Consider the following 22,088-nt stretch of genomic DNA (forward strand, 5'->3'; position numbering starts at 1 on the left):
TTCTTTTATCTATTCTACAGGGTGGATTTATGCAACGTTAACGCCTGTTGACTGTCTAGCCTTTGCAGGACACTTTCTACATAGCCTAACTGTTGAAATGCAGATGAGGTAAGCTGTTTGTTCTAGTCGTTATTGGAGGATTTTTAACCAGTTCCTATTCCATGTGTTTTAGTACAATTGTGTATTTTAGGACAAAATGTGTTGAAATCTAAATACAGAGGCTGAGGAAATGTTTAGTTAGAAAACATTTATTTTTATACCTGTTAAGAATAGAAAATCTTAGTGATTATATTTTTGTCACTACTGCCATACAGTGAGTAAAAATATGCCCTACAGATGTCAATGAAAAAGGAAGTTATCCAGTTACATTGTCCCAGTCTCCAACTTTTTTCATTTACTCATATTTATCTTTTCTAGTCCTCTGCAGACATACAAGACATTAGAACTAGGGTTATTTTATGTTGAAATTGTAGTACTTCAATGCATCTTTTAAAAAGAATATATACTTGGGCAATTTGGTGACTTGCTAATTTGTGTTATAATGGACAGGGTGACGTGTTTTGAAATGTTTTCTGAAGTTCAGAGATCTATTTTCATGTACACTTATCATTTTCATTGAAGTTCAGGATTGATGGCAGTTTAGTTGATTAAAAGCACCTGGAAAGCAAAGCCATACAACTGTTATACCATGGTGTGATAATGGGAAATATGTTCCTCTTTGGTTTACAGAGCTGCTTGTGATCTCTGTCACTGACATGTTTTTAACTATTGCAGAGCATATGAAGTTGAAAGACGATTAAAAATTGTCAGCTTAACCCAGTTTCCAAACTTTGAAACAGCTTGTTGGTATACAGGAAAACACCTGCTAGAATCATTTAAAGGTAAAAAACAAACTAATCCTTTAGTCGGAACTTTGTTTTCATGCCTTGAAAGTGCTGTTCCGTTTCCCCCCATAACCTGGCCCACAACACCCTATCCTTGGAAAAAGCACTTTATTAATTAGGAAGAAGAATCAGTACTAATTGATTACATTATGAAATGAGTTCTAATTGACACTGAAGCCAGTGTAACTTTTGAAAGAATATATTTTAATGAAGTTAGTCTTTGTTGTACAAGGTTAAAATTACACAGGGAAACTTATCAGAAATGTCCCCATGTTAATGGTGTCAATAAATGCAAAATATCCTTTGTGTAAAAATGACTCCATATTCCGAAAAAGATAGAAATTATATATATAGGATTACACTAAAATACTGAAACTGTGTACTAAAATTATATAAAAAGAAAATACAGTATAAAAAAATCAACCCACACAGAAAAATAATATCAGGTAAATTACATCATCTATATTTGTAGATTACACTAACTATGAAGCTTTTCTGTAGTACTATCCTGGACATAACTTATTTTGACACAATTCTTGTAGATACCTCTCTCATCCTTATGGAGGTGACCTTCCTGATCACCCCTCTCCACATGTGGTCACCTTTCCGAAGTGCCTATCCTTTTGATCATTTTCTGTTGGAAATGACCTTTTGTTCCTCATTTTGATAATCTGAGGAGGGTCATATTTCTAAGGTTGGAAATGGCATTCGACGTCTGTTGTGATCATGCTGTCCTGGAAGTGACCATTGTAATCTCTTTAGTCAAGTGCTGTTACCCAGACCAATAATATTCTGATGTCTCTTTCCAAACAGTGGGGAAAACATATCAGAATGTGTCCTCAAAAAGGCAGAGCAAAATCAAAGATGACTTTTGAGTTATGATAGTATTAACTACGTAATTTGGTCAAATAAGCTTTCTGGTGTATTAATCAGTCACAGCTATGTACTGGAAACACTATGATGCAAGATATAGTGGACTTGTTAGGGGGGAAGGGGAAGATCCAGCAGGTGGTATCTGAGGAAACTGTAATGAAATGTTATGTAACACCTTAAATTGGACTAATTCCACAAATGTGAAATTGGCAGATTTTAAATACTGTGGCTTGGAACTGTCTGCTCATGGAAGCAGATCTTTTTTGCTTTCCTTTTCCTCCATAAATCATCTTTATCTGCGGGAAGCCAATTCTAAGGGCCAGAAAATCCTCTTTAAGAAAACAACGTGTATTGCTGGGGGGTTGGGGAGGGAAGGTCTTATTATGAATAAGCAAAATTCAATTTGAAAATATCTGTATTGAAAATTGAAACAGTGTTTTCAAATCAGACTTTACATTTTATTTTGGTATCAACTCTGTTCTTGACCAAAAATGAAGCTCTCTTTGGCATCTAATTTGGAAATGTTGAGTAATGAACATAGAAATGTCAATCTTCTAATGCCATGTATAGAACTCAAGGAGCTTGTTTAGGATTGCACTGTTAATGTGCTTTCAAATCACCCATGTACTGGCCACCTGCTCTATCATGTAATGAATAGTTTGTTTCTTTCTTTTTGAAATACTCACACACTGGATGTATGATCATCCCTGAATGGCATATGCTCTTCTCTTTGCTTAGGATTGCACAAAGCTGGAAAGCAGCCTCCTTCTCATTTAGTCCAGGGAGCAAAAATTCTAAACGGCGCTTTCAGGTCTTGGACTAAAAAGCAGGTGAGTTTTTCTCCTTTACTGGTTTGCATGGCTGCAAGAAAAAGGGAGGGGGGAGCAGAAAATGCCTGGATAACAGAGCTGATAGGCATAGAGATCCTAATTACGGAAGAGCTGAGAAAAGTTGTTTCAGAGCTCGAGCTTCCAGTTGAAACTGTTTGTGCTTTACAGGAAGTCATTAAACTTTAGTCCAAAAAATTCTTGAGTACCTACATACTACTTCGATAGTTTCAGTGGTGTTGACCAAGGAGAATTCCTTATAATTCCTTATAACTTTTTAAAAATGGCAGTTTTTTATAAGTACTATAGAAAGATGCAGTCTTTCTGCTTCAATAAGAAACCTGATTCATTTGGTATTGTTTAATATTTAACTGAGTAATTTGTACTCCAGTGTGTTATGTTGGTGGAACACTGATAACTTTATATACTGTTGTGTTTTCTGTTAATTTGTAATTGATTCTCCTTCTTATTGTATCTGTTATTTTTTATCTTGTCGTTCTCCAAATAATAAAAAAGCTTAATGAGAAGTGAAACAAAGGAGAAAACTGGATATGTGTTATAGAAATTGAAGATTACAAATAATTTCCAGGTTTTGCATGCCCTCGTTTTTAACATCACCATTCTATTGGTTACAAACCAAAGATAATGGATGAAAACACTACCTTTTCCCAAATCAGCCTAACCTTATTCAATATTTTTATTAATGTTTATTCCTTACGGTTGAAAAAAGAATAGTTCCTTCTGTTTAAATATGTATTGTAATTTCTATCATTAAGGCAATTTCATGAATTTTGTGCACATTGTTGCCTTGTTTACAATGTCATGTAGTTGCAGTTCTTGGCTCCCATGCCTTTTACTTACCTTGCTACCACTCCAGACCAGGGGTTGAAACCTTGTTTGGTGGCAAATTATGGTTAATAGAATTTGAATATACTTAATTTTGAAAGCAGGGAAGACAAAGTTATTTTTAACAACAGTAAGGTGGGGGAGGAGGAACACATATGCCCAACATAAAAAAGGAGAAGGAAATGGAGAAATGTGCAAGCCCAAACCAATTCAGCACGTTTATTATCAGACCTTGATTTAACAACAAGGTCTCTGACAAATGACTCTGCCTGTTTATGTCATGAATTTCTCAGTATCTAACGGAGGCTACCTCTTTGCATTGTGTACATATAAAGATGCAAAAAATGTGCATCGCAGAATGTCTGTCCACATATTACAATGAACAGTACATCCTGCATGTATGTGTATACATCAGTTTGGAGAAGCACCAATGCATGTTAACTTGAAAAATGAAGCTGAGATCAGTGAGCCCTTTCAGTCACATGTTCAGCTGTTCATTTGGTGAGTATAACATGAAAATTACACAGTACGTGCACAAAGATAAATCACTTGTATGCTGTACACAGATTATACACGCATTCACTGTAATTTATGAAGAGGGCTAGAGTCACATCCAGTTGTGGATTCCTCCCACATGTCCATCAAGGGCATCTCCCTTTGTGTGATGGTGCTGCATAAATAGAGGAATGTGGCCTAAAATATGAATTCTGATTTTTATTTCTATTGTTTCATTGTAACTGTGCAGTCTGTGGGTAGTCTGTGTTTCTAGGCAAGTATGGAAGAACCAAATATCAAGTGCTGAATATAGAAATCAGAGTCCTCTGGCTCTTGTTCTTCGTTTTCTTATAAAAGCTTCTAGTAGTACAAGCTGAATGTTCGCACAGTTGAACTTCCTTGGCTTGAAATGCAGATTTTCAGTGAATCAGTGACAATAGTGAGAAAAGTTTAAATTCATGTATTTTATCACATTTGCTGCCCTTTTCATGATCCTAGCAGAAACAGTTGTTCCTCTGTGTGCAATTTCTACTTCTTTTAAAACTAAACATTGAGGTGAAGGCAGGAAGGATTGAACTTAACCTGTTTTTTCTTCTGATAGGATCATAAGTGGATTCCGCAAGCATATTTGTAACGAGTTGCAATAGTTATAAATGAGCTTGTTTTTCCTAAAGGAATCCACTATAGAAAAAAAAACGCCTTTCATTATTGTAAAACAGACTGTAAAACTGCCCTGGTTGGGATAAAAATATATCTTTGTCTTCTCTTTGGATTGCTTAATATTATAGGATTTTTACAAAAGTACTCCAGAAGATCTCTTAATATATGTACATTTCTGTGTTTGGCTTTGTTCTGCTCCAGGCTTTAGTGGACCATGAAGATGAACTCCCAGAACATTTTAAACCAGCACAACTTATTAAGGACCTTGCCAAAGAAATAAGACTAAGTGAGGTCGGTATCCTTCTTCTGATATGAACTGCTTCTTGCATTTTCCCATACACTGCCAAAAGGTTTTCTCTCTCCCTACTTTTGTACCACCTTTCTCTCTTTTTCAGAAGGATCAGTTAGTTAACAAAAAATTCAAGCCATTAGTTCTCTGCCTAGTATGCAACATTCCTTTATCTAGAAAATGCAGCCACCACAGATGGCTAGTACAATCTTTAAGCTTTTCAAAAGAAAAAGAGATGGAATCATTTATTTTAGTTCAAATATATCTGTTCCCATGTGAGATTGATCTTAATCCAGAATTTCATATCTACAATATATATCTATAGAGAAAGATAAAATGCTGGTACATCCTTCATCAGATCTTCCTAGCACTGAAAAATCAAAACAACTGCTTAGGGATCTCATTCTGATACAGGCTACATGAACACAGAGAGAGAGGTTTTGACTTTTCCACACCACACTGAGGCCCCTTCTGCATATGCAGAATAATGCACTTTCAATCACAACTGTTTGCAAGTGGATTTTGCTATTCCGCACAGCTGCAAAGTGGATTGAAAGTGCATTATTCTGCATGTGCAGAAGTAGCCATAGTTTTGCCGGATACCTGAACTCTCCCTTCTGCTATTACCCTTTGAACTGGCAAAATCAAGTGGGATAGAAATCCTGTGATGCCCTGATCCAAATGTGGATCCCTCATTCCTGCTATTTCTATTTTTTTTTTTAAAAAAAAAACTTGTGGGGAAATTCAGTCACAGATCCCTCAGCATTTCATCCAGCTGAACCTGAAATCAGTTAGACCTTAGATGAGATGAATAGGCTCAATTGGACAGCACCTCTTCACCTAACAGTTTACACATTGAGCTGAGATATCAAGCGCTGCAGCAGCTTTTGAAGACAAAACAAATTTATGGATTTCAAAGCAAGAGCATGCTAGGGATATTTCATTTTCTTTGAAATCAGTGAGTTAAACTAAGAATTACGAAAGGTGGATTCTTCACAGCATAATAATAATGGGTTACATCCATTATTTTTGAATCCAGGTCTATTTTATTCCGTTTTTGTCCTATGCATGGGTGCCCATTTTGACATTTAAAAAAACAAATTGAGGGAAATATAACGGGTCAATCCCACTTTGGGGAAGGGACCCATGTGAAGTTATTCCCCAAACCTGGATATTTCCCTTAGTGAAACCATTATATTTCTACTGTGCAGAATCCACCAAAGTGAACTATACAACCAATTGATAAAAGATCAGATCTCCTTAATTTGGCTGCGTTTTTTTTTCTCATTTTGAGTTAAGTGGTATCATGAACTATGCTTTTAAAAGTATTCTTTGTCTTTTATACCTTGTATATAGAATTTGAATTTTGGGGAATATTTAAATGAAAATATAAATAGAAGATAATTTCCTTTTAATTAGCCACAAGCTGTTGTAATTGTATATCTGTGGATCTATGATTCTATTATCTTTTGCTGCTTTTGCCTTGAATGAGTCGTGTCTATTTATGTTTTATTTGACCCATGCAAATTAATTTGAAATGTATAGTCTTGCAATTTATTAGCATTTCTTAATCCCATTGTTTTAGTAACCGGGATGGGGGAAAAAACAAGAGAAAAAGGGAGCTTTCTAGGATTTTTGAGAAACATGAAACAAGAGAATAAACCAAGCAAATAGTAATTCACTATATTATACATTTATAATTAGGTGGTTAAAAAAGAGTTTCTAAATTATGGATGTATGTGTCTGTATTACAGACTAACAGATCTTGTGCTTGGTGATGTTCCCCTTTATGCTTCACAACACAAATCGATGGAAATCATACTGAATATACAAGAAAGTAAATATGTCACTCCGATGCTTACTGGTTACAGCTGCTGGTTACAGCTGCTGGAGCCCTGTGGATTGGCTGTACATAATATAGAAATTCAGCTGAAGTAGAACCTGTGGGAAAACCACACCTGCATCAGTGACTGACAGTGCAGTCTTATGCAGAGCTACTCCAGTTAAATCCATTGATTCCACAGGATTCACTGAAAAATTAAAGTATCATAATCCCATCTGATCTAACCCACCTCTCTACATTTCATTTCCAGAGCAGCAACTGTGCTGCTTCTGAATGATGTAAATCAAGCCACAGTCCAACTCTAGATCTATCTTTAACTTAGTTTTAATCTTCACAATAGCACTGTGGTTTTACTTCTTTGGGAACACTGTTTTCACAAGTCCTTGTGAAAACCAGAGAATGTAGAATGGTAAAGCCCTTCGGGGGCAGGACAGTCTACCAAATCAAATGAATGAATAGATAAATAAATAAATAAATAGCCCTATCTCATTAGATCTTGGAAGCTAAGCTGGGCCAGAACTTGGAAGTGAGACCTCTTATGAAAACTGTAGGTGAAGGCAATGGCAAATAATCTCTGCTTAATCACTTGTCTTTAAAAGCAGGCTAGAGATCACTGTGCAGCAGCAGCTTGACAGCACTTTACCCACACACATAAGCCAGACATTGAAATATGGTTCTGAATGTGTATATATGTTCACTTTCAGAATGCTTTGAAAGACAAAAAACCTGAAGCGAGTGCCAACGTGAATGTTGAAGAGGTCAGCCCTATTGAGAAAGAGGAAATACCACCACCTGCACCACCGACACCACCACCACCACCACCACCTCCACCACAATCGCCACCTCCTCCACCACCACCCGTTGAAAAAGTTCCTAAGAAAAAGACCCCCAAAGCAATGAAAACTCCCAAACCTTCCAAAGTACCCAAACCTCCTAAGCCACCTAAACCGCCTAAGCCCCCCAAGCCCCCTAAACCTCCCAAAACACCAAAAGTCAAGGGGGAAGGGAAGAAAAAAAACAAGAATGCAAAAGAAGCTCCTCCACCTGCCATTCCTAACTTAGATCTTCTTGAAGCTCATACAAAAGAAGCCCTGACAAAGATTGAAACACCAAAGAAGGGAAAGGTGAGCAGTTCTTCTTGCAATTGAAAAGTTTTATAAAGCTTTTGAATTTTACCATTGTCCATTGTTGTCCTGCATGTATGGCTAGATTTTGTGATGAAATATTCCAAGAATTTAGCATCTTAGCTAAGATATATTCCCCAAGTATCTTTGAAGATTGAGTCAAAAGTGATATTTGTAACAGCATCCTCATAAAATCAGGGGCAGTGGGCACATTGCTTAGTTGGACTTTTTTTGTTTTGTAAATTAGTGATGGGTATCCTCTTCATAGCTACCTTTAGAAAACCTTTGGTTTTTCAAAGCTTTCTTAGAATTTCAGGGGTACAGCTCTGTGAAACAAAATGTGGGAACAGCATCCATGAGCCATTCCATTAGTTCTTCCATCTGAGTAGGATACATAAGAAGCTACAAATCCCATAAATTATATTTCCAAACATGTTTTGGAGTGGCAGAACCATTTAAATGTTTCTTCTGGCTTCGTCAAGACAGAGTTTTCCCCACAAACCCAGTTTTTCCTCTAACCCTTTGCAAGGGTAATGTGTCCTTAGAATAGGAGCTAGCTGACTGGTTAGTAGCTCCACGAGGAGCAAGAATTCAGAAGTGCCCAGTCTGTAATGTGGCCAACTTTTTTTTGCTAAATTCACTTCTATTATTTATATTAATCAGTTCATGTCCTCACAAAAAGTTCTAAATAAGAGTAATAGTCCAATATTATAATACAATAACATGCTAATAGCATGTAGCACTGTTTGCAATCTCGGATTGTTCTGGGTGGCCTGGGAAAATCACTCTCAGCCACCATAACATGCCTCAGAAGTTTGCTGTAAGGGAGATTTGTAAAGCACTTTGCATTTGGAAAATGCAAGAGAAATTAGTGCAAATTACATTTTTCCCTTGTAAAAATAATATCTTTGAAATGATCAAAATATAACATTTTCACTAATTGATATTAAAAGATTTCTCAAATAGTAAGAGATTCTTATTGTGAGTTTCAAGTGAGTCTTGTGCTGTTGCTTGTGCATTTGCTGAAGAGTAAATACCACCTGTTAACCTTATGACATAAATATGGCATGTGGCACATTCTTATCATTATATTGATCTTGGCAATATATTCATGGGCGGAAAAGAATGATGCTTTGAGAGCCTGTTCAGCATGAATGCCATATATAATTTAGGTTCTACTCATACCTGACCATCCTTGCATATAGTAATTAACGAGAGTTGAACTTGACTTATGTTTATTGGGCATGGGATAAGAAGCCTGTTTGTTTGCTTGAGTCAGGCTGCCAAGAATGCTTTGAATGCCCCTAATAAAGAGCCTGTTGAGAAGCAGAATGAGGTGGAAAAGTTTGAAATTCGGGAGCAGAATAAGACCAAAACAGAAGCAAAATGGAAATACAAGGTATAGTCTCTTTTGTCTTGTGATTCTACTGTAGACCATGCAATTTTGGGCTGGATATTCACAAATTAAGGATGTGCTAAAATTAGCATTTTCAGTGTGCTACAGTTGATCTTGGTTAAAAATAAAACACTTTGATTGTTATGTAATTTACTTGTCTGTTTATGGCATATTCCAATTTAAACATGACAAGAGAAGCTAAACATTAATTTCAACTTTAATTTCTCAATTTCTGTATGTAAAGTAGCAATTTACAAATGTAACTGTAGCATGTAAGCCAACAAAATGGCAAGCTACATGACTAGATGCAGAGGTCCAAATCCATGAATATGAGTTGATATATTATTATTATTATTATTTATTTAATTTGTATACCGCCCGATCCCCGAAGGGGTATTCAAAGGGTAATATTTCTAATAATAAATAATAAATAAATAATAAATAAATAAATAATAAATTCCTACTCAGTAGGGATGCATAGTTGATGTTTTCTAGAGGAAAAAATAATAAATCTAAGCATCCTATCTCAGCACCTGATATCCAAGAGAACAACAGAAACCAAAGAACAGAAGTTTGTTGTATAAAAGTGGGGACCTCCAGAAGAAAGCTAAATGTATTCAAATCACAGTAAATTAACAGGAAGAATTTTCAAGAGTTCTTAAAGGGTAACTGTTGTGATAAGGGTCATTTAAATTATTAGAGAACAAGAATTAAATAAGAATTGTGGAGCATTGTATCCAACCCACATATTGGATTATCTGATGGGGAGATGTGGCTGTGATAGTAAGATTTAGTGTATTCCATGCTATTTCTGTTCTACAAATGTATTCTCTGAGTTATAATAATTTATCAAGCAACATTTTGCCATTCACTTGAACATTTATTGTTGTTATCCTGGAAAATGTTTCATTTTCAGAACAGTAAACCCGATTCATTACTGAAAATGGAAGAGGAACACAAATTGGAGAAGACCCCACTGTCAGGAAATAAGGACAATAAATTTATGTTTTCCTTCTCCAACAAGAAGCTATTGGGGTAGGTAGCATTTTTACTACACAGAACCACCAATAAAATAGAGTTTTAACATTTTGCCATGGTGATATTTCCAGTGGTCTGATTGATATAGATATAGCCCATGGTTTTCAACTGGCTTTGGAAATAGAAATTACTTTCTGAAGCATAACTAAAAGAACAAAAATAAAATGTTTGTGTGTTGTCCATATACAAAATAAATCTGCCTGCATACATGGGTTTGACAATAAAATTGAAGAATATTTTGAAAATTTTATGAACTTGTTTTTTGATAAAGCTCATTCTAGAGAGTAATACTAGAGAGTACATTCTAGAGAGTAAGCAGGTGTACTTAGAAGCTAGTCCCATTTTATTCAGTGTAACTTATTTCTGGGAAAGTGTTCTTAGGATTGCAGCCGTACGGCGCAATCCAGATTCCTGGACTGTGCTGTAGTGGCTGGAAGCAGTGTAGCAAAGGTGGCACTTTCAATGAGAGTGGGGAAGGAAGAAAAAAAGCAAAAACAATCTCTGCTGCAGGAAAACCCTCCATTGGATCCAATGGACTTATGCGACCCAAAAGGACTCATACCACCCAATGGACTTATGTTGCCATCCCACGTCAGCATCCATTCTATATGACAACATAGCTCTGCCACAACCGGGACTTGCAGATGTTGCTGCAGTGGGGCTGAGGTGCAGCCAGGCGCTGGCACCTCTGCCCTTCTTTGCTAGAGCAAGTGTCTCTTGTGATGGAGTAGGGGGGCATTTGACCTAGATGCCATCCACCTGGGTCATGTGGGGTGCATTTTAGCCCTCCTCCCCCTGCACCCAACCCTGGCTGAACTCCCTGCCAACCCCCAGTTTAACTCCCTGCCCTCTACCAAACTCCCCTCACTACTGCAAAAAAAAAGAAAAAGAAAGAAAGCCTCCCTGGGGCATGCCTGCCTCCTTGCCTTCCAGTAAGCTGGGAAGGAAGTGGGAAGGAGGGAAGAATGCAACATTTACTTGCTCGCTTGCCCACACTGTGTGCCTTGGAGCACAGTAGGCAAGGTTTGGCAGGATAAATCGTGTCCCACCAGACCTGTGCCTCTGGCTCACTCCAAGGCATGCGGGGTGGGTGAGCAAGCAAACAAGTGGCATTGCCTATCTCCCTCTGGGCTTCGTTGCTGGCTTACTGGAAGTAAACTTTGTTCTGGTAAAACGAGGGGGAAGTCAAGAGGGAGGGAGACCATGCCACAGGTTGCCCTCCCTGTGCGGCAACAGGGGTGAGCAGGCGGGGGAGTTAGTCTGGGTGCTAGGCAGTTAGTGGTGTGCCACTACACAACCTTTTTCTTTTTATTGCCCCAGGCATTCTGAAAGCTGTGCATACTTTCATTAAAACATTAGTTGTTATCATTAAAATGAGAAGTATTATGTATAACAATAACCCATGAAAAATCCTGGGCAATCTTATTCTTCTGAATTCTCACCTTTAAGCATGAGTTTTTCTTGAGCAGGCTCATTCCCCGCCTCCTTTTTCCCTTTTCCTGAAATCTGCAGCACAATGAAGTGGTGGAATTCTGTGACAGCAGAATGGGTTGTACCATTCAGATTGCAGGGAAGTTACAGGTGTACATTTTCTTCCATTGAAAAACTCCCTGTAATTTTTTTTTTAAAAAATCAGTATTGTATAGAGCATTTGTTACAAGGGTCGGATATGACAAAATTGTGACTTGGGCCCTTTCTGTATGGGCCAGTGAAGTGGCTGCACACTGGTATCCATGATGCCAGTGGAACCCCGGTGCCGTTTGCATGCTTCTGTGCAGGCGGCCCCAGAGCTGCCGTGGCTCGCGGAGGCGCCTTCGCACAGAGGCACTTCCTTTTTTTTTTAAATTTACCTTCTCTTCCCTGCACAATTCTGCAGGGATGAGGGGACATGCCTCTGTGGCCATGGCAACGTCTCGGGAGCCGGAGGGCAGGGGGCATGTCCCCTTGTCCCTGCAGAGCTGTGCAGGGAAAAGGTAAGTTTAAAACAAAAAGGACGTGCCTAAAAACGGCGCCTCCCACCCGGTGCCATTCACTCGGCACCAGGTACAAAATGGAGATTGGGGAAAAACTTGCTCATTTAGTGAGTTTCAAAAACACCGTTTCCCCACCAGTTTATGAGGGGAAGCACAGTGATGCCTCATTTCAGAGACAGCAGCCATGCGAAGTTCTCCCCCCAACTGATGTTTTTATCGGGCCCACACCAGTGTTTTAGGCGCGTGTGGAGTGAGCCTTGGTCAGCCCAGACTCTCAGGATGTGTGGCTGCCTTGGCTGGCCCAGAATGGCACTGATTCCACAGTGGCAGCAAGCCAGTGGAGACAACCCCCCTTTGCTCCTGATCTTGCTCCAGATTGGGAGGAAGGGAGGGGGGTTGCCTCAGCTGGTTCATGGACTTGATAAGCCCCTTCAAAAGGCCAGATCTGGCCCTGGGCAACATGTTTGACACCCCTGCTATAGAGAAAGTTTCTAGCTTAGTCACTGTTGTACTCATTCTGTATATACAGAAAGTTATTGAAGTAAGGGAGCTTTGAAACATAATTCCTTACCTTTAGGCTAAAGTGTTACAGTCCATCTATTTTGTGACCCCATTCAACACATGTGAAGATGAGGCCTGACAGTTAGCTGCTCCCAGCAGTTCATGCTTCTGGAATATATTTTGTCCTCAGCCTTTTGAAACAGATTTGTTTTTTTGGTTAATTTACTGGAATAATTTTTGTTGTTTTCCTAGGGAGCATCCTGAGTAGACAGAAGGACCTGTTTTGTTTATGGGAAGCTTGATTATCTTGCTTTTGTGATAGGTACAGGGGCCAGCCGCTTTACTATTACGCGCAGTGATATTTAAATTAACCTTACTCTGAAGGCCATATTTTCATGCTGTCCCTTGATGACTGAGATAAATTTTGCTATATCCACTCTGAAAAATGTAGTCCTCTCAGTGTCTCCTACTGAGAAGGGAACTTTTCTAACCTTTAAATGCCTTTGCAGAACCTAAATTAATTCATATTGACAATACAGGAGTTTCCTTAATGGCCATGCTATTCCCCCATTTCACTTTTTTCCCCCAACATAGATTTGTTCTTGATATAGAAATTGCACTGGCCACTTATATAAAATGCATACCATTTAAGGGCTTCATGTATGACTGTGTATGATCAATAGACTGAAAAAGTATTTAAATGGGTTTAGCTTAGCTAAAGACCATTTCAACCTTTCAAAGTCAATAGACATCTGTCAGTTCACAGCAACTGAACAGCTGGTGCTGTCAGATCAGGTTTTGGATAAGGCATGCTAGTGTTCATAGTTCAGTGGTTTGGGAGAAACAAAGATATAATATATATCCCTTAGTTTTCATAGGACTTCTCAGTAAGATTAAAAATTTAATGTTTAATTTTTCTGCACTTGCCTTCGGGAAATACTCATTTCAAGGGAGTTGTGCAAGACAACTTCTCAACTGATTGTTAAGCTTTGTTCTAGAAAATCAACATTCAATTTTGGTGTTGAGCAAATGGCCCTTGGCACCATTTAGTCAAACCACATTAGGGAAAGTGGGCAGTTATGAATTCTTTGCTACCTGCAAACTGGGCTTTTTCCAAATCATCCATCACGATAAAGTTGTAAAATTGTAAGGAGTCAACTTGCAGCTGCTGTTGCAACATGGTGCCTGGGTTTGTCAAGCCTTATGTTGCACAATGATATTATAAGCGGGATCCATCTTTTCACTTTTGTATATAAGCACAGATTGATTGTACACACTTGCCATTTTTGTACACCAAAGAAGTTTGTAATGTGGAAATACTATAATATGCAACATTCTTATGCTTCATATCCTTTATCTAAATAGTTCAAAAGGAATGAAAACTCCACTCAGTCCTGGTGTATTTGGATCATTACAAAATTTCAAAGAAGATAAAACAAAACCTGTGAAAGATGAATATGAGTATGTCTCAGACGATGGAGAACTAAAAATTGATGAATTTCCAATTAGAAGAAAGAAGAACACAACAAAACGAGATTTGCCCTGTAAGATTGTTTCTTCATATGTAAAAACAATTCCCTTGTGAAATTCCTCGTTTTCCCAAGCTGCTTGTTATTTGCTTTGAAAATCCTCTTGAAAGGGTGGAGGAGCCTTGCAAAAATGCACCACAATACAGGGTATTGCAGCAAAGAGGATTGGGTTATAGCAGGTACTATTGATTCCTTCTTCTCTGGTCATGGCTTACATCAGTGAAAGAGGTAATTATACTAGGTACCTGTTCAGTGTCACACTTCCAGGTCTTCAAGAGGATTTTCAAAGCAAACAGCAGGTGGCTTGGAGAGTGTGGGGAAAGATCCACTGTGCTAACTCCTTCTGTGAATTTCAATTGAATTTAACCCATTTATGTTTGTGTGTTATTTCTGGAATTAGTACAAGTAAATTCTGTTTTCAATTTCTTTCTAGTTTTAACAGATAAAAAAGAAACTGCACAACATATACCAATTAAGAAGCCAAAGGTGGAATCAGTATTGTACAAGGTATTTTACTTTTCATTGTTATTTTCCTTCCTAGTTGGGCCTTACGTAGCATAATTACTGTTATTGATATATATTTTTGAAATACCGTAGTCATGAAGAAACTGTCTCCAAGTATAGTAAGGCCTGTTATTTTCTGGCTGAGTTCTTTAACTGCTTGGGTACAGAAAATATGACAAATCAACCCTTCATTTTTGGTGCCTCCCTCTTAGTAGATATGTTCCAGCACCCGCTGCTTATCTTTATTTGTTAGAAATAAATAACCTCAGAAGAATTACTCATTTGCAAGATGCTCAGGCCTATCTTTGGCCATTTTAGAAGGAAAATTTAATAAAGTATCTAGGGCAGAGAGATTTTGTCCTTGCAGGTCTGAGGAGTCGAAAATTTTCTTTTCTTTCCATAAATCAGTTCACTCTAAGATTATTTTGACTGCATAAATGAACATTGGTGGTGAAGAGAAGCTGATTAAGAAGATTCCTATGGGGGACATCTCCCCAGTTGTGGTCCAGGTGGCAAAATATTGTGCAATATTATTTGAGGCTGAATGGATCATCATACCCTCAATGAATTAATCTTGTAAATCTGAACATTCCCAATTTTACTTGTTTTAATTTTATTGTAGTTTATTTTAAATGATTAGCCTTTATTCTGTTTTTAACTGGCAGATTTGTTACTACTTATTTACTGACAAGTCAACCGATACAGGGCAAGAGAAATAGACTTGTCTGTCTCAGTGGTAATATCCTTGGCTAATTTCAGTGCAATTCTATTTTGGATAATTTAAACCATTTCACAGTGACTGTTTGTAATGATACAACAGTGGTGATCCAGGCATCCTTATGCATAATTGCCTGAGGGATGGAATCAGTGGTGGGATTCAAATAATTTAACAACCAGTTCTGGTGGTGGGATTCAAGTAATTTAACAACTGGTTGTTTACAAGCACCATTTTAACAACTGGTTCTGCCGAAGTGGTGCGAACCTGCTGAATCCCACCACTGGGGAATGTCCGATGACGAACTCCCAGCTAATGGGTGTGTAGGACGCACAACATTCCATTCCATCCCTGCCCATCCTCCCCCAACCCAGGAGCCTTCCCTGCCCCAAGCAATATGGGTTGCTCTCTTGGAGGGAGGGAGGAGGAGGTCCCCCATCCTCCATCCCCCCCTTCTGGAGCCCATTTTATTTTAATTTAAGATGGGATTTATTGTTAGTTATGACATAAAGCCCATACTATGTTGGCCTGCTTTGAAACACTGGATACGCTGGTCATTGGATATTGGGCTACAGAAAAACCTGGGTGATTAATGATTACCACACTTCAATATCCATTGAAATATGGCTCCTACATAGTATAATCTATTTGCTTTTACATTTTTATTTTTCCTGACTTTTGTAGAGTGACGACTCATCAGATGAAGATTCTCTTCATATTGACACAGATGCTAAGCCTGGGCGCAATTCCAAAGTGAAGAAGGAGACCGGAAGTTCAGCAGGAATTCTTGATCTTTTACAGGCAAGCAAGGAAGTTGGAGGTTTAGAGTATAACGCCAACAGGTAGGCAAAAATGGATACTGATACCTCCTCTTCCAGAAATCTGATGTTGATGCTTCATATCTACATACTAGCCTTGATCTTCCATTACAACCATGTTTTGCTAGGTAGTAAACTCAAAGGGAGTGGTATATTTCATACTCTGAAGGCAGGCAGCTGCAGAACATATCTGGAATTCAATTACCAATCCGTGACATTATCTCCTAAAGATGCTGACAATCTACCTAAAAGAAAACAATAAAGAAATGTACTTATTTAAAAAGAAATGCCTCAAGAGAAAATGAGAACAGTTTTCATTTATGCAACAAAGCGTCTTTTGCTCATTTCTCCGAATTATTGGCTCTTTAGAGGCAAGTTTAGAGGAAACTGGCTTCAGAATCCCAGCAAAAACAGCAAATGGTTTTGAAAATTAATTTCTCCGGAGCATCATCAACAAAAATATGTCCTCTGTGACAGCCAAGGTTTGGTGAAGGGAGGGGGAAGACTTTGAGGCAATATAGCCTCTTCTAAAGGTTCTTTAAACCCCGACTTTATCACTGTAACCCCATGCAAACTTACTCCAGTATAAACTTAATGAAATTAATGGGTTTATTTATTTATAAATATTTATACCCTGCCTCAAACCAAAATCTTTAGTTGGTTTACATAAACATCATAAATAAACAGTAACAATTAAAACAAAACAATATGAACAGTGTAAAAATTAACCCCAATCCTAAGCCTCCATACCCACCCTCCAGACCAGCAGCTGTAAAGGGGCTTCCAGGGAGGCTAGCCAAATGTTTGGGTGTAGAGAATGGTATTTGCCATGCACCTAAATGCATAAAGGGTAGGGGCCTGATGAATCTCAAAGGGGAGACTATCCCAGAGCCTGAGGGCAATCACAGAGAAAACCCTTCTGCGTGGCCCAACCCCTGCATCTCGGGGGAGGTACCACAAGGAGTGTCTCCCCCTGTGACCTCAGTGCCTGGGAAGATACATACAGGCACAAGCACTTGTTCAGGTAGGCAAGTCCCATGCTCTTTAATGATTTATATGTCAGTGACAACACCTTTAATTGGGCCCAGAAGCAAATTGGGAGCCAGTGCACTTCTTTAAGGACCAGTGTGATGTCCATCCAGCCAGATGAACCATCTAACAGCCTAGTTACCACATGCTGCACCAGCTCCAGCTTCCAGATCATCTTCAAAGGCAGCTCCATGTAGAGCACATAACAGTACCCCAATTGAGGGGTTATCAGAGCATGTAGAGCACATAACAGTACCCCAGTTGAGGGGTTATCAGAGCATGTAACACTGTGGCCAGGTACCTTTTGTTCAAAAATGTATGGAGCTTGCAAAGCAAGCAAAGCTCCTGGAAGGCCCCTGTAACCACCACCATAACCTGATCCTCAGAAGTCAGTCATGAATCCAGGAGCACTCCAGACCTTGCACCCAGTCCTTCTGGGGCAGTCCAACCCCAACCCCAACCGGGTGCCCTGTGATCTGGGTGCCCTGTGTCCTGATCTGGGACTGTGGAATACAGAGAACCTCCATCTTGTCTTGATTCAGCCTCAGTTTGTTGATCCTCATCTAGCCCATAACTGCTTTTAGGCAATGGTCCAGCACACAGAGTGCCTCTCCTGACTCCAATGAAATGAACAGATAGAGCTTGGTGTCATCCTCATATTGATGACCCCTGATGACCTCACCCAGTGGCTTCATGTAGATGTTGAACAGTGTAGGGGAGAGGACTGAACCCTGGGAATCCCACAAGGGAGCTTCCAGAACTGTAGGCACAAATTTCCCAATGCTATCTGTAGGCACAAATTTCCCAATGCTATGACACCAAAGGTAGGAAGTGAACCACTGCAACATAGTGCCCCCCAACCCCAATCCCTAGAGTTGGACCAGCAACATATGATGGTCTATGATATCAATATGATGGTCTATGAGATCAAGCAGAATCAACAGGTTAATATTCTTCCTCTCTCTCTCGCAATAAAGATAATCTATCAGGGCAACCAAGACAGTTTCTATGCTGTAACCACACTTGAAACCAGTTTGACATAGGTCCACAAAATCAGTTTTTTCTATGGTAAGTAAGTCTGCAGTTGAGCCGCCACCTCTGTCTCCAGAACCTTGCCCAAAAATGAGATGTTGGCTACCAGGTGATAATTGCCAAACACCACAGGGTTCAAAGAAGGTTCCTTCTTTCAGAAGTGCTGGCGCTACCCTCTCCATCAAAGAGGTGTTTACAACCTTCTGAACCCACAGGACCAGGCCTCCCCAGCTAACTTCAGAGGGCTAGTGGTAGGCTGCTTCCCTGCAAGCTACTTGTCCACATCCTTGGACTTCAAAAATTGAAATTGATCCCATAAAACTGGACCATACCATAGTCTGGACATCTCCACAGGATGGTATTCAATGGTGGAATCCAGTCTTGTGCAGATCTGAGCAACTTTATTCCAAAATTGCACAGCAAAATCATCAGAGCAGATACCAGGGGGGCACCCTGGCTGCAGTCCTCTGAGTGGAGGGCAGCAAGTCATTAACCAGCCTAAATAATTTTGCTGAATGGCTGCTTGTGGACGCAGTGAGGATGGAGAAATACACCTTCATCTCTGTCACCACTGTTATTTGGTAGGCTGATAATTGGCTCTCACTGGTGAGATCCACAATACAGTTTCTGCCACCTGTGCTCAAGTCGTTGCCCCTCCTGCTTTATTTGCAGTTTCAACTTGTCTCTCTGACCAAGCACCAAGAACAAACTCTTTATACTAGCCACATGGCAGGAGAATAATCTGGCAAGGGTGATGGAATCTCTATGAACCACAGCATCTTCCAGCCTAGTCTGAGGCTGCACACAGTAACCTAGGGGTCAGACCTGGCACCCAGGTCAGCCCCCTCATGTGGGATCAAGCCTCGGATGAGAACAAATTTATTTTGGCAGTCACAAGCAGCAGCACCAGACCAGCAGGCTTGATGATGGTTGGGGTGCAGAGGTTGGGGTGCAGAGCAGAAGGGGTGATAGCATTATAAACATCTAGAACCACTTCTCTGCAACCAATCTCTCTGTGCCCCAATACCACAGCATCTCCTGCCTGTCAGCACTGGAATAGAGCCCTCAGGCCCCTCTTTTTCCCCAGCAAGGCACATGCCCCCGTGATCAGCCAAGCTCCTGACCACAGATTAGCCACCAGATTAGCCACCACCTCAAATCACACTAGACTAGGATCTCTTTGGGTATATACTGTATAGCACTGAAAAAGTTAAACTATTTAACAGTATGTATTCATCATACACATTATAGCTTATTCATTGTAGACAATATTAATCACATTTAAAAATTAAGTATATACTTGAAAATTTGCCGCCCTGAGCCCTATTGGGAAGGGCGGGATATAAATCTAAAAATAAATAAATAAAATATGTTGCAGTAGTCTACTGTATGTACATAGGTATTATTTTCTAATGTTGTAGATTGTCTTCCATAAAAATCTTTGTATTATCCATTCTCCCCTGGGCAGGAAGACATCTTGTGGGTGGTTCTCACTGTCCCATCGGGGAGGCAGGAAATAAACTTTTTCCCCTTCCTGTTGGACAGGACCTCCCCTTGTTCCTCAGTTTGGATACTCCAAGAAGCAGTGGGTGGAGCTTGGATCTAGAAGGGTATCTGGATAACAATGCAACTCAATCATTAACTTGGACCCTGTACAACTGGGCCCGGAAGAGGAACTTGGAGATTTAACAATTTAATCAACTATTAACCTGGACCCCTTATACTTGTGCCTGGAAACGGTGACTGGATTGCCTGTGAGGAGGAACCCAAGCAGATAATAGTTTGGGAGATAAGGACACCTGAGGGAAACTGTAGCTCAGGCTGAGGTATATAGAGACAGAGAGACGATGGCACTGGCCTCCCATTTGGGTCTGCTGAACACCGCATCAGAAACTACAGTGGGGGAGACTACACACCAGATCCTTACAAAAGCTCTTGACACCATTTCAGCACAACATTTGCCGAAAGCCCCACATGCCTGTCAGTCTTCCGAGTTACATCAAAAGCAGCCTGCTTTGGTTGGCCAAACAGACCAACCTACAGCAGGGCAAGACCAACTGGGTCCTGCAACAGGTAGAGATCTTTACAGATTCCAGGCCCAAGTTCCCCTTCCAGGCACAAGTATAAGGGGCCCAGGTTAATAGTTGATTAAATTGTTAAGTTTCCAAGTTCCTCTTTCGGGCCAAGTTGTATGGGATCCAAGTTAATGATTGAGTTACATTGTTATCCAGATACCCTTCTAGATCCAAGCTCCAGCCACTGCTTCTCGGAGTACCCAAACTGAGGAACAAGGGGCGGTCCTGTCCAACAGGACCCAATGGGATAGTGGGAACCACCCACAAGATGTCCCCCGAATGCCCAGAGGAGAAGGACCTTTCATGGGTAGGTACCAATGGTCGTTCTAAGTGAATAAGACCTTGTTTCAAATATCAGTTCATCATTTCAAAAAGAAAATATTTCATTGAAGTTATTTTCAGTGCTTGCCAAAATTCCCAACTTTTCTGCTGGGAAAAATTAAGCAGAAATGTCAGTGGTTTCTTAAAGTTTCAATTTTCCCCCTCCCCAAGTGTTCACAGTCTTCCCTGCTACTGTTAGAAAGTATAGAGGGTTTTTTTGCAAAGTAATGCTCCCTTCCAGTTTAAAACTGCTTTTTAGCCAAAGAACCAGTATGTATGCTATGAAGCATTTGGCATTAACCACACACATTGCATTTTAAAAAGCTCTCATCTGTAAATGTTAAGTTAACAAAGAATTTGTTTCTTTAAAAAAAATAACAGTAATCACTAAAGCTACAGAAACGGGATGTGACTTTCTGGACCTTAATAATTGCTTCCTGTTTCGTATTTCACTTTGAGCAGATCCACAATTACGAAGCTACAAATGCACCTAATGAAAAACACATTGGACACAATCCATTCTAAATGTCTCCTGTACAAGCCTCACTGAAATGAAAATGGCAATAAAATATTAAATCCGAGGCAAAGTGGCATGGCACTTAATCAAAGACAGAATCCAGAGGAGTCTTTTTTTTCTATGCACAGTCTATTTAAATGAATGGAACCTGATCAGTAGAGGCTACCAAGACATTTTGCCTTAATGCTTTGTCACTTTAAGGACTTGTGGAACATGCATGTAGTCTATGGCTTGACTTGTTCAGAGCCACTGGTTTTGATCAGATCCCACAATTTATTTGCTAACCTTGTCTTGCTTTAGGCACTTCCTCTCTAATTTGCCCATTTAGCTGGCAGTTTGTGATGGTCCATTTCCACTATTTCTAGAGCTGGAGATTTTAAGGAAAAATTGGAGAAAGTAGGCAAATGTCTCACAAAGTCAATAGCTGCTGAAACTGGGTTAACTGATTTTTAGTACATAATGATGAGTCGAACTCACCGCTGAAAATTTATTGAGTATATTTAATATTGCTATACCAGCAAGTATTGCAAGAATTGGTTGCTTTCATTCAAAAACTACGTATGTGTGGTCCTGTTCTTACAGTGCCAAAGAAAAGGTTTGGTAGCCTGTGTCTGTCCTAGCCCTCTGTTTCCCCAGTGAAAGGAACAAGTGTTCAAACTCCCTCTCCCATTCTTTCTTACTAAATGGAGTAGTTCAGGAAAGATGTTTCAAGACTGTGCTCCAAACCAACCCAGTAGACTCTTGTGAGCAGAAGGTTCATGTTAACAAACATTTCAATGTGTCAGTTTGAAACACCTAA

General features: G+C 39.6%; 1 protein-coding gene across 1 annotated transcript in view; it reads left to right on the forward strand.

The window, feature by feature from the left end:
• The window catches only part of PHF2 (PHD finger protein 2), a 159,399-nt gene that overhangs the window by 112,743 nt on the left and 24,568 nt on the right, over positions 1-22,088 (forward strand). Inside the window, exons 8-17 of the mRNA XM_048488427.1 lie at positions 21-108; positions 775-881; positions 2,496-2,587; positions 4,787-4,876; positions 7,422-7,841; positions 9,121-9,240; positions 10,154-10,272; positions 14,115-14,293; positions 14,712-14,785; positions 16,182-16,339. Coding sequence (XP_048344384.1) covers positions 21-108; positions 775-881; positions 2,496-2,587; positions 4,787-4,876; positions 7,422-7,841; positions 9,121-9,240; positions 10,154-10,272; positions 14,115-14,293; positions 14,712-14,785; positions 16,182-16,339 — 1,447 coding nt within the window. The remainder of the gene's footprint in view (positions 1-20; positions 109-774; positions 882-2,495; positions 2,588-4,786; positions 4,877-7,421; positions 7,842-9,120; positions 9,241-10,153; positions 10,273-14,114; positions 14,294-14,711; positions 14,786-16,181; positions 16,340-22,088) is intronic.

The sequence above is a fragment of the Sphaerodactylus townsendi genome, linkage group LG03 (assembly GCF_021028975.2).
Source record: "Sphaerodactylus townsendi isolate TG3544 linkage group LG03, MPM_Stown_v2.3, whole genome shotgun sequence".
NCBI classification, from domain to species: Eukaryota; Metazoa; Chordata; class Lepidosauria; order Squamata; family Sphaerodactylidae; genus Sphaerodactylus; species Sphaerodactylus townsendi.